Genomic DNA, 14020 nt, shown 5'->3' on the forward strand with positions numbered 1-14020 from the left:
ATACACACACACGTGCATTTCCCCACACGCACGCACCACTCATGCAAGCCTTGCTCATATGCAAGCATTCGCCACACCAACATGTCACACAGTCATGACCCACTCTCTTCATATTCCCATATTCACCCCAACCCCACCTCAGTTCCTCCTGTTTTGAGTTTGATTTACTTGATGTGGTGAAGTTTATGTTATCTCTCACAGTATGAGGAATTGGGTGTGGCTATCATGGTGTTCAAGACCTGGCAGCTATTGGTAACAGCCATCATGTGCAAATATAACATTGTTTAGGCAGTATCTTCTCGCTGATGACACTTCCAGTAGAGACTCATGCTTCAAGTGATTTGAGGCATGATAGAGGGTGAGATCTTTCTATTTTCAGATCACAGGATATGATTTCTCCAGCCTGAATGATGGGCCCATGTCCCTGAAATCAACTTGACAACTCTCTCTGCACTTGTCCTGAAATTTTTTGTGTTGTGTTCAGCTGGGAAAAGGTTGACTTGACTCCAGCTCTTGCTAAGATAAGAGATAACAAGGTATAGAGCTGGATGAACACAGCAGCCCAAAACGTCAGCTTCCCTGCTCCTCTGCTGCTTGGCCTCCTGTGTTCATCCAGCTCTACACGTTATTATCTCAGATTCTCCAGCATCTGCAATTCCTGCTATCTCTTGCTAAGATAAGGTCTTGATAAGAAACCTCATCAATTGAACACTTGAAATAAATTAAAGCTACTCATTTGGGAAATATTGTTGGTTCCAAACACAGAGCCCTAAGATAGTGGACAGGATGCTTGACACCTCAATGCTTCACCTGGCATTCTCCAGCCTGCTGGCTACTCAGCCACTTCTATAATAAGTACCGCTCCAGCTGTTCATTTTGGCAGGCAGGTGGGCAAATGTCACTGGGTCAAAATCCTGGAATTCTGTCCACAAGGCCATTGAGGATCAACTTACAGCACACGGACCGCAGCGGTTTAAGAAGGCAGCTCTCCCCCACCTTCTGAAGGGTAACTAGTGACAGGGATTAAATGCTGGCAATCCAGCGATGCCCACATCCCATGAGTGAATTTTTTAAAATGTCGACTGCGGTGCTTTTCTCCTGGTATGCTGGCAACCACGCAGCAGCCCAGAGATGTGTGTCTCAGACCTTGCTGAAAATTATATTTGAGAGACTTTGACCCCCCTTACGAAGGTGTTCTTTTGTTACTGCTTGCAGAGCACTAGAGATCACCAGGAGCGTGGATGTTCTGTCTCCTCTCGGAGCTCTGTACTACAACACAGGCAGGTACGAGGAAGCCCTGCTTATCTACAAAGAGGCAATTATGATGCAGCCCTCAAACAGTGAACTTAAACTGGCAGTGGTACGTACAGAGCTTTTGGAAACTTCAGTGTGGACATCTTCAATGTGGAGGTTAACTCTTATTCTTTCTTGACAGGCATGCTGGGTATTTCCAGCGCTATCCGATTTGAATTTCAAATTTCGAACGTGCATATCGTTAGTGTGATGTGTGTTTGATAATGGTTAAAGCATGTAAAGATTGCTATTTTTGCTGTACCCTAAGTACCCAGAGGGAAAATAGCAATTCATGGAAATGAATCTACAGGTCATACCGAAGCTCCCTTTTGAAGTGTAGAAGGTGAGCAGAACTAATATTTGATTTGATTTGACTTTTTATTATCATTATGTCCTGAGATACAATGAGAAGCAATAACCGGCTCATACAATGAGAAGTGTTGTTGTGCATGCTAACCAGGCAAATCATACCTGACGTAAGTACATCAGGGTAATAGAACAGAACGCAGAATATAGTGTTACAGCTACAGAGAAGATGAAGAGAAAAATCAACTCTAATATATAAGAAGTCCATTCATAAGTCTGATAACAGCGGGGAAGAAGCTGTTCATGAATCTCTTGGTACGTGTTTTCAAACTTTTGTATCTGTTGCCGGATGGAAGAGGGTGCAAGAGAGTATAACTGGTGCAGGAGGGCCTTTCGTTATGTTGGCTGGCTTCCTGCTAGTTATTCGCCAGTTTTGCTGTTTCATTCTTTCTGGTTACCTGGGCGTGGTCTCTGTAGAAAAATGTTACGTTCTCCTCCCTCTCCACTAGCCCTTTAATGTCCAGCCCTGAAATAGACAATTCGTGAAGGCACACCTATGTACCTTTCACATCACTCACCCGCCTCAGTAACTCGATCTCATCTTCCAGCCTCTGATCAGTCTTACTCTAAACTCACTACACTCCTATAACTCACCATTCCTGAGTGTTCACTCGCCACTGCTCTCAATTTTAATTCTCAATCTCATCTCAGATCTCCAACATCTCATTTCCTCAGTGATTCTCTCTGTCCCTCTGGATCTCCCTTGACTCGACACTACCTGTACCCCTGCCTTTACTACACCTATTCACTGCTATCCTCCCTCAGTTACTGATTCACTGTCCGCAAAACTGCTCAGATCCTTCAACTGTGTTCACACCACCCCTGCCACATCCCGACTCTTCTCGCAAGCAGCTTACATTCTCAAGAACTTGACGCTGTGTGGCTGAAGTTCAAAGCAAATGCATCAGCTGACTGCTGGTGGATAGCGCAGCAGGCAACAGAAAATAGTGGCATTCCCTACTTATCATGACATGTTTCACACATTTTGACTGGCTCCCCCTTGCGCATGTCTTGGATTTGCTCAGCGTTCAAGTTTGCGAAACAGCCACAAATGAAAACTGTCCGTACAAACTCTCAAAGTGAACAAGAGTGAGACAATCTGAATTCAACCCATCGCGCATGATCGTCACTATCTGCCAAAGCTGGACAGGAAAAGAGGCAGAGGGTTTGAATACACCGGGCAGAATCATAACATGGAAGGAGCCCCTTGAGCACATCTTGTTAGAACTTGCTGTCCTAATGACATCTCAATTAGTGCCGTTCTCCTGCTCTCGCACTGTAATCCTGCACATTCTTCTTCTTTGAATTACAGCCTGATTCCTTTTTAATGCTTCAAATGAAATTGCCTCCACCATGCCCATTGGAAGTGCATTTTGGATGCATTTCCTCATAACAATTGTGCTTCTTTTAGTAATGATTTTAACTTTATGGCCACTCAGTCTCACTCCTTTCACTAGTTTCTCCGTGTCCACTCTGTCCAGACCCATCGTGATTTTGAATGCCTCAAACGAATCTCTTTTCAACTTTCTCTTTACCAGGCTCATAACACAAAATCCTCACTCCTGGAACCATGCTTGCAAACCTCTTCTCCAATTTTCCTAAACATAGTACCCAGAACTGATGCAATACTCCAGCTGTATCCAACTAGCGCCTTTTATACATTTAACTTAACCTCCTTGTTCTCGTGCTCAATAATATTAATGATGCACAGGATACTGTCTGCCTTATTAACCTCTCTCACCTCAAATGACTTGTGCAGAGATATACCTGTTTTCACCTCACCAAAGTATATCTCATGCTTGAACAGACAGACACAAGATGTAATTCAGTGGCGAGAAATTCAAAAGAGTTCACAGGAGGATTAGGCTTCCCGGAAGAGACAGCCACTGTAATGAAAAACATACATGTCTTTGAACTTGAGCTCCTTGCTACCATGAATTGACAATAGTACAGTGAATAAAGCAAATCTCGCTCTGTCTCAGAAAAATCTTGAAACCAATTCTCTTTGCTCAAATCCAAAAGCCTGAAAGAAAGAACAAGGTCCTTAATTCTGGAATTCCTTCCCGAGGCATTTCCCCTTTTAGGTTGCTGTTGAAAACCTGAACAACCTTGAGAACTTTGAACAAATGCATGTTCTCCAAGCTCTTCTTTTAATTCGTTCATGGCAGGAGGGTCTTTGGTTAGACCAGTGTTTATTGTCCATCCCTAATTGCCCAGAGGATAGTTAAGAATCAACCACATTGTAATGGGTCTAAAGGCCAGACCAGGTAAGGATGGCAGCTTCCTTTTCTAAAGGAGATTAGTGAAACAGTTGAGCTTTTCCAGCAATTGACAATGGTTTCATGGTCAACATTAGGCCCTTAATTTCAGATTCTGAATTCAAATTTTGCGATTTGAACCTATCTCCCCAGAACAGTTTCTGAGTTAATAGACTTGTGATAATACCACTAGGCCATTGCTATATTACTGGCTTAATTTCAAATTCAGTCTGTTAACGCACCCCAATGCCTTGGGATGTCTAACTGTAATCAGACACTATTTTCACGCCAAGCTTGCTTTTGTTTTGAGATTAACCCAAGTGTTCGTCGTATGCTGTTTATTCCTGACCAGAGGCACCTGCCAGTGTTTGAGCCAGTGTTGGTGGAATAGTAAAGCCTGAAAAAAGTTTGTAGTAATCAAATTAGAAATGCTGGAGAAATTCAGCAAGCCTGGCAGCGTCTGTGATGAGAAACAAAGTTAACAGTTCAAGCCTGCAGTTTTGTTGAAGGGGTTCATACTCCCAAGCCTTTTGGTTGGGCAGTTGTCCATTAGGTTCATCTGTTGCCAGTGCTCTTTCACTACTTTCCACATTGGAAATGTTGCACATTCAATCTTGTCGCTTACTTCCTAGGCCCAGGTTCTCTCTGTGGCTGGCAGAGCCAAAGAAGCTGAACGACTCATTAACCAAGTAGTGAGTGAAAGGAATGACTGCCTAGAGTGTCAACGCCTCTTGTCTGTTATCTACAGTAAAACGGGAAACCTGAAGGAAGTAAGTTAACTCTCGTTAAAACCTCTTAACAGTATCGTTGGGGTCACTTGTTGGCCATCTGATGAATGACATGGATAATCTTTGCAATGGCTTTGTGAATGTGCAATTTTTACATTGAGTTTACAACACAGAAGCAAGCCACTCCAGTCAACAATAGTCTTTACGCTTCATGGACTCATACAGCATGGAAGCAGACCCTCAGGCCCAACTTGTCCATGCAGGCCAGGTTTCCCAAACTGAACTAGTCCCGCTTGCCTGTGTTTGGCCCATATCTCTCAATATTCGGGTTGATGTGAGTGTTATAGTCACATGGCGCAGCTTGGCTAGGGGGTGCAGCAAGCTCTGGAGCACAGGCCTTTTGTACTAATACCGGAAAGGCCAATAGCCAATGCCTCCAGTTTTTTTCTTGATGTCACATGGCATGAATCGTATTGGCTGGAGGCTGGAGCCCTTACGAAAAAGCCAAGGTAGCTCATCCACTTCTGGCTAAAGATTGTTACAAATGCTACAGCCTTATTGTTTGCGTAAATCTGCTGGGCCGTCCCATTATTGGGGAAATTTGTGGAGCCTCCTCTTCCAGTGAGTTGTTCATTTGTCTGCCACCGTTCACAACTGGATGTGGCCAGACTGCAGAGCTCAGATTTAATCCGTTGATTGTGTGATTGTTTACCTCTGTCTGTCATTTGCTTGCTTATGCTATTTGGCACATGAGTAGTCCTGTTTGATATCTTCACCAGATTGCCATCTCAACTTCAGGTATACCTGGCGCTGCTCCTGGCATGCCCTCCCGCACTCTCCGTTGAGCCAGTGTTGATCCCCTGGCTCGATGGTGATGGTTGAGTGGGGGATATGACAGGCAATGAGGTTACAGACTGTGCTGGAGTACAGTTCTGCAGCTGTTGCTGTTGACCTGTAGCTTGTGTGTGTGTTGTGCATGTGTGTCTGTGTGAGTGCATGAGTTACGTATGTGTCTATTTACACATGTGTGTTATGCATGAGTCTGTGAACATCTGCCTATGTGTGTTTAGAATCTGGATTCTTTATTGCACTGTTGATTCTGCATTTTCTCTGTAAATAGGTGATAAAGGGAAAATGGCTCATAATCACTTCCTTTCTCACATACAGGCACTCGATGCTGTCAAAAGAGCCATGCAAATGAAGCCCAAAGACCCGAAAATCCTTGCGGAACTCTATTTTTCAGAAGGGAATCTATTGAGGGAGCTAAATCAGCTGGATGTGGCGTTTGAGGTGTGCCAGTTATCTAACTATGAAAATGATGTTGTCTCTGACATTTGTAGAAAGTTGCATTGCGTCATTTAGATATATAACATGTAAACATATTGAAACTGTCACTTAACAAGGTGTGAGCTGGATGAACACAGCAGGCCAAGCAGCATCTTAGGAGCACAAAAGCTGACATTTCGGGCCTGGACCCTTCATCAGAGAGTTCTCTGAAGGGTCTAGGCCTGAAACATCAGCTTTTGTGCTCCTGAGATGCTGCTTGGCCTGCTGTGTTCATGCAGCCCCACACTTTGTTATGTCAGATTCTCCAGCATCTGCAATTCCCATTATCTCTGAAACTATCACTTGCTTTCTTTGATTCGTGGTGTATTGTAAGTTTTTTTTTCCCCATTATTTTCTTCCACTCTTATCCTGAACTTATTGAGCCAAAGAGTACGATCTGCTATCGAACTGTGGACAGTCCTGAAACGTTGGATAATTGTTTGGTCATGAAGGGCACGACAGCACCTGTCCCGGCTTACTGTTCTACACTGCCCACTTGCTAGTAGGTGCCATTCTTCTGCAGATCTTGCTGTAATGCAGCTTCACTGTGGGTATGTGGTCAGCCATGACTCAGCCTGAAGTACCGTTGTCTCTGGGTCAGGAAAGTTATAGGTTCAAATCCCACTCCTGAGTCATACAGTCATAAGCACAGAAACAGACCCTTTGGTCCAATGTGTCCGTGCTGAGCAGAATCCCAAACTAAATTAGTCCTACCTGCCTGCTCCTGGTCCATATCCCTCATATACTTAGCCAAATGTCTTTTAAATGTGATTGTGCCCATATCCATCACTTCCTTCGGAAGTTCATTCCGCATGTGAACCACCCTCTGTGTAAAAGAAACTGCCCTTGATATCTTTTTAAAACCTCTCTCCTCTCCCATCTTAAAAATATGCCCCCTCATCTTGAGGTTTCCTAGGAAAAAGACAACTACCATTAAATCTATCTATGTCCCTCATTACTTTATAAACTTCTTTCGGGTTGCCTCTCAACCTCCTAGGCTCCAGTGAATAAAGTCCCAACTTGTCCAGCCTTTCTTTATAACTCAAACCTTCTATACCTGGCAACATCCTGTTAGATCTCTTCTGACCCCTCTCCAGCTTAATATCCTTCCTATAATGGGGTGACCAGAACTGGACACAGTATCCCAGAAGAGGCCTCACTACTGTTCTGTACAGCCTCAACATGACCTCCCAATTGCTATACTCAAAGCATTAAGCAGCGAGGGCAAGACTGTCAAACCTTTTGAACCACCCTGTCTATGCGTGACACAAACTTCAAAGAATTATGTACCTGAAACCCTAGGTCCCTCTGTTCCACGGCACTAGCCAAGCTTAATGAAAAGTCCAGCCTGATACTTCAGCGCGGTACCAAGGGAGTGCTGAGCTGAATTTCAGATGATACATTCAACCCAAGTGCATAAGCAGCATATTTTGAAGAAGAACAAAGAAGGCATCTTTCTAATGAAAGGTCAAAACTGGAGATGTTTGTGTCTGTTTCACAAATCCTGCCAGACATGCTGAGCATTTTCAGCACTTTCTCTTTAGTCACCCGTGTTATTATATCTTGGATTGATCGATATGGACAATATGTATCCCTCAGTCAGCATCAAACCAATTCAGTGTGTGTGGGAGCTTGTTGTGTGCCTTTATATCCTATGTAACAAGAGTGACATTATTTGAAAAATGCTTCATGGGTTATGAGGTTGCTGGTGAAATGTCTAGTGGCCAAGGAAATGCCATATGAATATATGTCCTTTTTAATATCCCAATTGTCTGTAGCAGCTGCCTTCCCAAAATAAATTCCAATGGATCTGGGACCTTCTGGAATTCAGTAGTACTTTGCCTGCCCCAAATGAGCCATTTTGGGACCTGAGCAATCATTTCGAACCGTTGCAGATACAACAGACGATAGTAAAAGAGGCTGAGGAATGAAATTTGATGCATCAGCAGTCGACATAGCAATTATTTTTTAAAAATAGCATTTATTGTCATCTCATGTTCTCCCAAATGCTTCACCACAGCAAACAAAGTATTTTCTTCAAGTGTACTCACTGCAGTGCAGAAAACATAGCAACCATGTTGCTTATAGAAAGTTCTGACAAACAGCAGTGTGATAATGATTATGTAATCTGTCTTCTTGGTTGAGGGTTAATATTTTTACCACGTGCTCGGGGTGCAACTATTTTCAGTCAACAAGATAAACCTTCGAGTCAAACATTTTTTTTACTTAAAACTCGTTATACACAGCATCAGAGATACAGAAGTTCTCTCAGACCCTGGTAGAGTTTCTGCCTCCTTCCAGACCTCTTTACATAGCTAGATAACAGTGCCATCATCATTGGATATCCTCATACATCTTGCTACTCAGCAATAAGTATTGGCAGGAAAGCTTCCCTGCTCTTCTTTGAGTCGTGTAATAGGACTTGTGTCCAAGAAGAGTGCACCTCAGGCTTAGGTTAAAATACTCATCCAAAAGACAGCAACTGTTCCTCTGTAGAGGTGTCAGCCTACCTATCAGACTGAAGGTTTTCCAGAATAGGATTTAAATACTTGAATCTCTGATCTCAAAGTCAAGGCTCCCAGACGTCTGCCAACAATAATAGCTTTAGTAAAGGATGTTTTCTCAAAAAGTAATTGCCCCTGAATTGGTATAAAACTGATAGCAGTTGCGCTGAGTGGTTATGGAGAGAAATTTTCATATTTCTCTCACTAACTTGTTTACACTTCTGAAATTTATTTGTGTGGAAACATCAGGTGAGGAGCAGTTTATAGCCCTGGTAATGTCCACAGTCCTTTCAATCATGAAAGGAGGATGAGAGTGATAACAGGAAGATCCTCAGCAGGAGCTGGCAGTGAGTGAGGAGACAGTAAGAAGAAAGTAAAATAGACTGCCATTGACAACTATCATTAAAGATTATGCTTTTTAGCCTAATAAACAATTGTGCAGATACATGTGTAAATATGAAACATTAGCAATGGCTGCATGCTTATGTTATGACTCATGTTAAGAATTGATAAAGTAAGTTTTCACTCTTTTTCATACCTGTGAGAAAGAAAATTATCTTAGAACTGATGTTTGTCTGGCGTTAACATCTTGCTGTTACTGTGATGTGTAAAGTGTATGTTTTCTTTTTAAAACCCAGAGCTATAAGCAGGCGGTAGGGTTGAGCCCAGATCTGTCGCAAGCTTGGATGAACATGGGAGGTATCCGGCACATAAAGGTCAGCAAAATAAAGGGTCTTTTCGCGCCGAATTGACAATGTACTTGATTGGCTAAATAAAACTGTATCAAAGTTACATGTTTTGCAAATTGCATGTGCTCTGTCATTCATTCTCACCTCAGGCACCAAGAAGAGTAATGGAATATAACGTGGGGGAAATGTGCTGTCATTCGCTTGGAGCATTATGTTTTTCAAATGATGTGAAACTTGTAAATGTTGATGCTCGGAGAGAATTGGGTGTATTTGTGCACAGAAGACAGAACACAAGCAATTTGGAAAGCAAATGGAATGTTCTTTGTAATTGCAAGGGCACAGGAGTACAAGAGTAAGGAAGTCTTGTGACAATTGTACAGGGTTTCAGTAAGGCCAGATCTGACCTGTACAGTATGCAATTTTTATCTCTATTTAAGGAACCTGTATTGTGAAGGTTCACTAAGTTAGCTCCACAGCAGCAAGGGCTGTCTTACAATGAGAGCTGAAGCTCTCCTGTCAAGAGTTTAGGTGAGTAAGAAGTGACCTCATTGAAACATGCAAGATTCTCAAAGAGCTCCACTGACAGGCTGAGGAATCTAGAGTCTGAGGGCACAGCCTCAGGATGAGGGGCTGATCATTCAGGACTGAACTGAAGAGAAAGTTATTTGCTTAGAGAACTGAGAGTGTCGGAATTCTGTACCCCAAAGGATGGTGGGTACTCTATTGTTGAATATTATAACAGATTTTTGGTCCCCTTGGGAAGTTGAAACCCAAGGTCAGTCATGAAAGGATAGAGTGACATACTTTATGTTCTCAGTCTTATGTTCTTGAAGGCTGAGTGAATGTGTGAGAGAGGGTAAAAGAAAATGAGTACAAATACATCCATTAGTGAGAGGAAATGCGGTACAGTATGGGCACACGTTGGGTGAAATTACTGCTGTTTTGGCTAGTAATCTGCTTCAGTCTAAATGCAAGAGAGTGCCTCTCCAGCACCAAGTCTGGTACATTCCGCACCTACAGCTTCTTTGGGTGAGATTGTATTCGGGGAGAATTTCAGACAGTGCTGTTGAACTACCGTACTTTTGTGTGCAGTAAGTTAAACATGTGAGAGCACAGGCTTTTCTATCTGGGCTTTCATCAGGTCTATTTGCTGGTTATGTGTCTGAGTAAAATCTCTAATTGTGCATAGCGACTGGATATATTGTGGTGGCACGTTGGTTAGCACTGCTGCCTCACATTACCAGGGACACAGGCGCGATTCCACCGTCAGGCAACTGTGTGCGTGGAGCTTCCACGTTCTCCTCCTGTGTTCCAGTTTCCTCCCACAGCCCAAAAGTGTGCGGGTTAGGTGGATAGGCCATGCTAAATTGCCCTGTAGTATCCAGGGCTGTAAAGGTGAGTTGAATCAGCAGTGGGAAATGTAGCGTGACAGGGATAGAGTGGGTGGGTGGAATTTCTATCTATGCAGTTTCTAATCCATGCCTTTATTTAATGCCCGCCTCAATCTCACAGGGTGACTACAAAGCAGCTCGTGAGTACTATGAGAAAGCCCTGGAACTGGTGCCAAATAGCAAGATACTGCGGGAAAACCTCAGTAAATTAGACCGCCTGGAGAAGAAGTTACAAGGACAAAGGAGAGATGAGCAGCACCCTCAGGAATCTAGCACAAGGTGACAGATGAATGGCCTGCTCGTGACTGTGACGTCACACAGAAAGAAGCAGAAGGACCTTGGTTCTTGTACAGCCCCAAATGACAGAAGCAACAAAGGGATCTTTCTGCTGTGAAGTAAAGCATTGATTGTGCCTGGGGTTGTACAGCTACAAGTTGGTGCACCTCACCTGAGCTCAAAAAATGTTCATCACAATTGAGAATTTCTCCAGCATCTTGAGTTCTTTATTAAACTCCTTCATATGTTAGGTAAAGTCCAAGATAATGACAAAGCCACTGTTGAGTCTAAGAAACTGCACCCTCTACCATCCACTTCAGCTCTTCCTGCAGGGGTTGGTGTTATTTGCATGGGATGAGATTTGACAAAACAAAATTTATCCATCCTAATGCATACCAAAAAAAATGATGGAACAGAATTGAATACTCAGAAACTAGCCACAGTGAGGGAGTGAACAACAGAGCCCTTCACTCCAGCCTATATTTAAGAGCAGGCTGTTCGAGAAAGTGTGACTTTCTCCCCTTGTCTATGCTAACCTTACTGGACACTGTGAATATAGAGTAGAGCATTCTGTATTGAAGCTAGTCAGGAGCAAAACATTCCATCCAAGTCATTCAATACGCATCACAGTATTTGAGTGTTTATCCTCTAAAGGTTAAGATTGCTCCATTTTCCTGATAAGTCACTCAAGTGGGAATGTTAGAAGTAAGATTTGTTGTTGAATAAAGATAACAAGCTGAAAGGGAGACATCCATTTTGAGTTACAACTTTGAGACACAAAGCGTCAGTTCCCTGTGCAGGCTGTGCATAGATCTTCCCCAGGGTTGAGATCTTTCTCAGTGTTCAAGCATCTTTGGACAACCAGGATTGAGAGCACTCTCAGTTGCAGAGCAGACTGAGTTCACTTGTCTGACACAAGGAGATCGATGGCTGAAACAGGAGAGTGTCCTGTTTCCAGGCAGGGCACTGGAGGAGTATAACCCAGAATCATTGAGGAAGTGATTGGAAGACATGATGGAAGAACTGTAGAGTCTTTCTAGATGAGTAAGCAACATGGAGCTGAAGCGCTTTCCTGACCTGTGTGTCCAGTGAAGATAGGCCTATTTAACGTTCTCTGTTTTGAGACTTTGGAAAATAAGTATTAATTACTATTTTAAAGATTTACAAAGTTAATGAGTTAAGTTTCCTTCCATGTATTTAAAACAAAGCAGGGAAAGTATTTCTCTTTGGCACAGTGGAAGGCCAGTGCCCAGAGCTATATTATACATTCCTTGTTGCTCTCCATTTCACCCAGCTAGTGTTGAGGAGTGGGACTGAGTGTATCCTCAAGGCCCCAGCTGGGCTAAGAGCTAATCACTGCTTATCCAATGATTAATACCCACTGGACTTAATTAGTGGAAGGCACCAGTAGAGCTCTGCCTAGGGAATTTGACAACATCTTCAAGTGGGAGTGAAGAAAATTAGCAGAATTTTTTTTTAGCATGGGGGAAATACCAAACTCAAATAAGCTTCCTGCAGCCTGCATCTTGAATGTCCCGAATGTAAAGAATGTTTATTTCTACATCTCCGGGAGCTGATGGGTCAGACATCTTGCTCCATAATTTTGATGGCAGCAAATTGTGATTGGCCCTTTCAAAGTAGGTTTGTACTTACTCATCATTATCATTGAACATGCTGGCACAGTGTTGCCATGCCACCAGGGCACTGCAGATGTCTTGCCCTGATTAATACCCAGGGTGGATCTTCTTGACCTTGCTGACTCCTTCCCAACCCTGTAGTTCCCATCATCCCTTGGCTGGCATGCATAGTGCACTAGCCTATTCCCCCCCCTCCAAAGGCACCCCCACAGCCCTCCTTTAAATAACACCACACACACACACCCCGACCTCTGCGTCGTTGTACAAATTCGCACAACTCACATTGGGCATTTGTACAAAAAGCACAACTTGAAATCCTACCGTTGTAATGAGATCAAAGTGACAGCAATTGACACATTAATTGTTTGGTGGCTGAACACGTGAAAATTGTGGAGTCTTGCAGAATGAAGAAATCTTATCTACTCTCAAGGTTGTGACCAATGATTATGCCATTCAAGCTGCAGACATGTTTTTAAGTATCTCTATTTTTACATAGAATCTATAATTTATTTATGAATATTAAGTATTAAAGCTATAATATATGTCATTATTGCTATATGTGTAAAACATGAAGAGATGTTGGTGTGTGTTGTTTCCATTATGTATGCACTAAGCCTGTTGATTTTAAATGCAAACATCTTATAAAGTTGAAATGCGAAGAGGCACACAGTTTGGGACTACAGTGGAGCTTCAGTTCTGAAGAAGAGCCATATCGGACTCGAACATTAACTCTGTTTCTGTCTCCAGAGTTTCTCCAGCTGTTACTCTTTGTTGCAGGTTCCCAGCATCCACATTATTTTGTTTTTACTTTTGTATTTTTGGAAAATAATTTTATGAAAGCAAGGGTAAGCAATTCAACATAGGGTGGGAAAGTGAAATTGATATTGGCATTCTGCCAAAATGAAGCAGGATCAAGTGGCTAACCTCTGTTCTATTTCTTTATGTTCATTTTCATTGAACCTATTCTTCTGCTCAGTCTCTGGCCCTCCTTGCATTGTTTAATCTCCAGACTCTGTCTCAATGGGCTCTGTTCTACTGTACAAAACTGGACCCAATCTCACTAATGACAACAATTTACCGATTGATTTATTGATCATGCCGCTGGAGAGAGAGAAAGAGACTGGAGATTGCACTGGTCACTAAATGAGCTCTGTTGACGCTAGTGGATTTTTCTACAAAGCTGTGTTTATTCCATTTCCTTAATTTACAAAGTGGATGCATTTAAGCTCACAAAACGTCCGATGTACCATGAACAATAAAACTGTTCATTCGTCTCTCTATTCTCATTCTATGTAGATATGAATGAAGGATAATTTGAGTATAAAAGTTCTCACTTGATGTACTATAAAGGCTTGTCATCAGGCACCAGTCTGTTCAATCGCTCTCTGTTTGTGCACTTTTCCAGCATCAGATGCAGAGAGAGGAAAAATACCAAGGCCTTTTGTATTAACGATCAGAAATGCCAATGCAATGTGCTAAGCTAGAGCCTAGGTCGCTGAATAATTAATTAATTGGTATAAATTCAGTTGCATGTCTACTTATCGAAGTATCC

At 42.7% G+C, this 14020-nt stretch overlaps 1 protein-coding gene across 1 annotated transcript in view; it reads left to right on the forward strand.

Moving 5' to 3' along the window:
• The window catches only part of tmtc1 (transmembrane O-mannosyltransferase targeting cadherins 1), a 172180-nt gene extending 158438 nt beyond the window's left edge, over positions 1 to 13742 (forward strand). The window contains exons 15-19 of the mRNA XM_059652288.1: positions 1216 to 1360; positions 4550 to 4687; positions 5813 to 5935; positions 9114 to 9191; positions 10677 to 13742. Coding sequence (XP_059508271.1) covers positions 1216 to 1360; positions 4550 to 4687; positions 5813 to 5935; positions 9114 to 9191; positions 10677 to 10838 — 646 coding nt within the window. The 3' untranslated portion in view covers positions 10839 to 13742. The remainder of the gene's footprint in view (positions 1 to 1215; positions 1361 to 4549; positions 4688 to 5812; positions 5936 to 9113; positions 9192 to 10676) is intronic.
• Positions 13743 to 14020: the final 278 nt, after the last annotated feature.

This window comes from Stegostoma tigrinum, chromosome 18 (assembly GCF_030684315.1).
Source record: "Stegostoma tigrinum isolate sSteTig4 chromosome 18, sSteTig4.hap1, whole genome shotgun sequence".
NCBI lineage: Eukaryota > Metazoa > Chordata > Chondrichthyes > Orectolobiformes > Stegostomatidae > Stegostoma > Stegostoma tigrinum.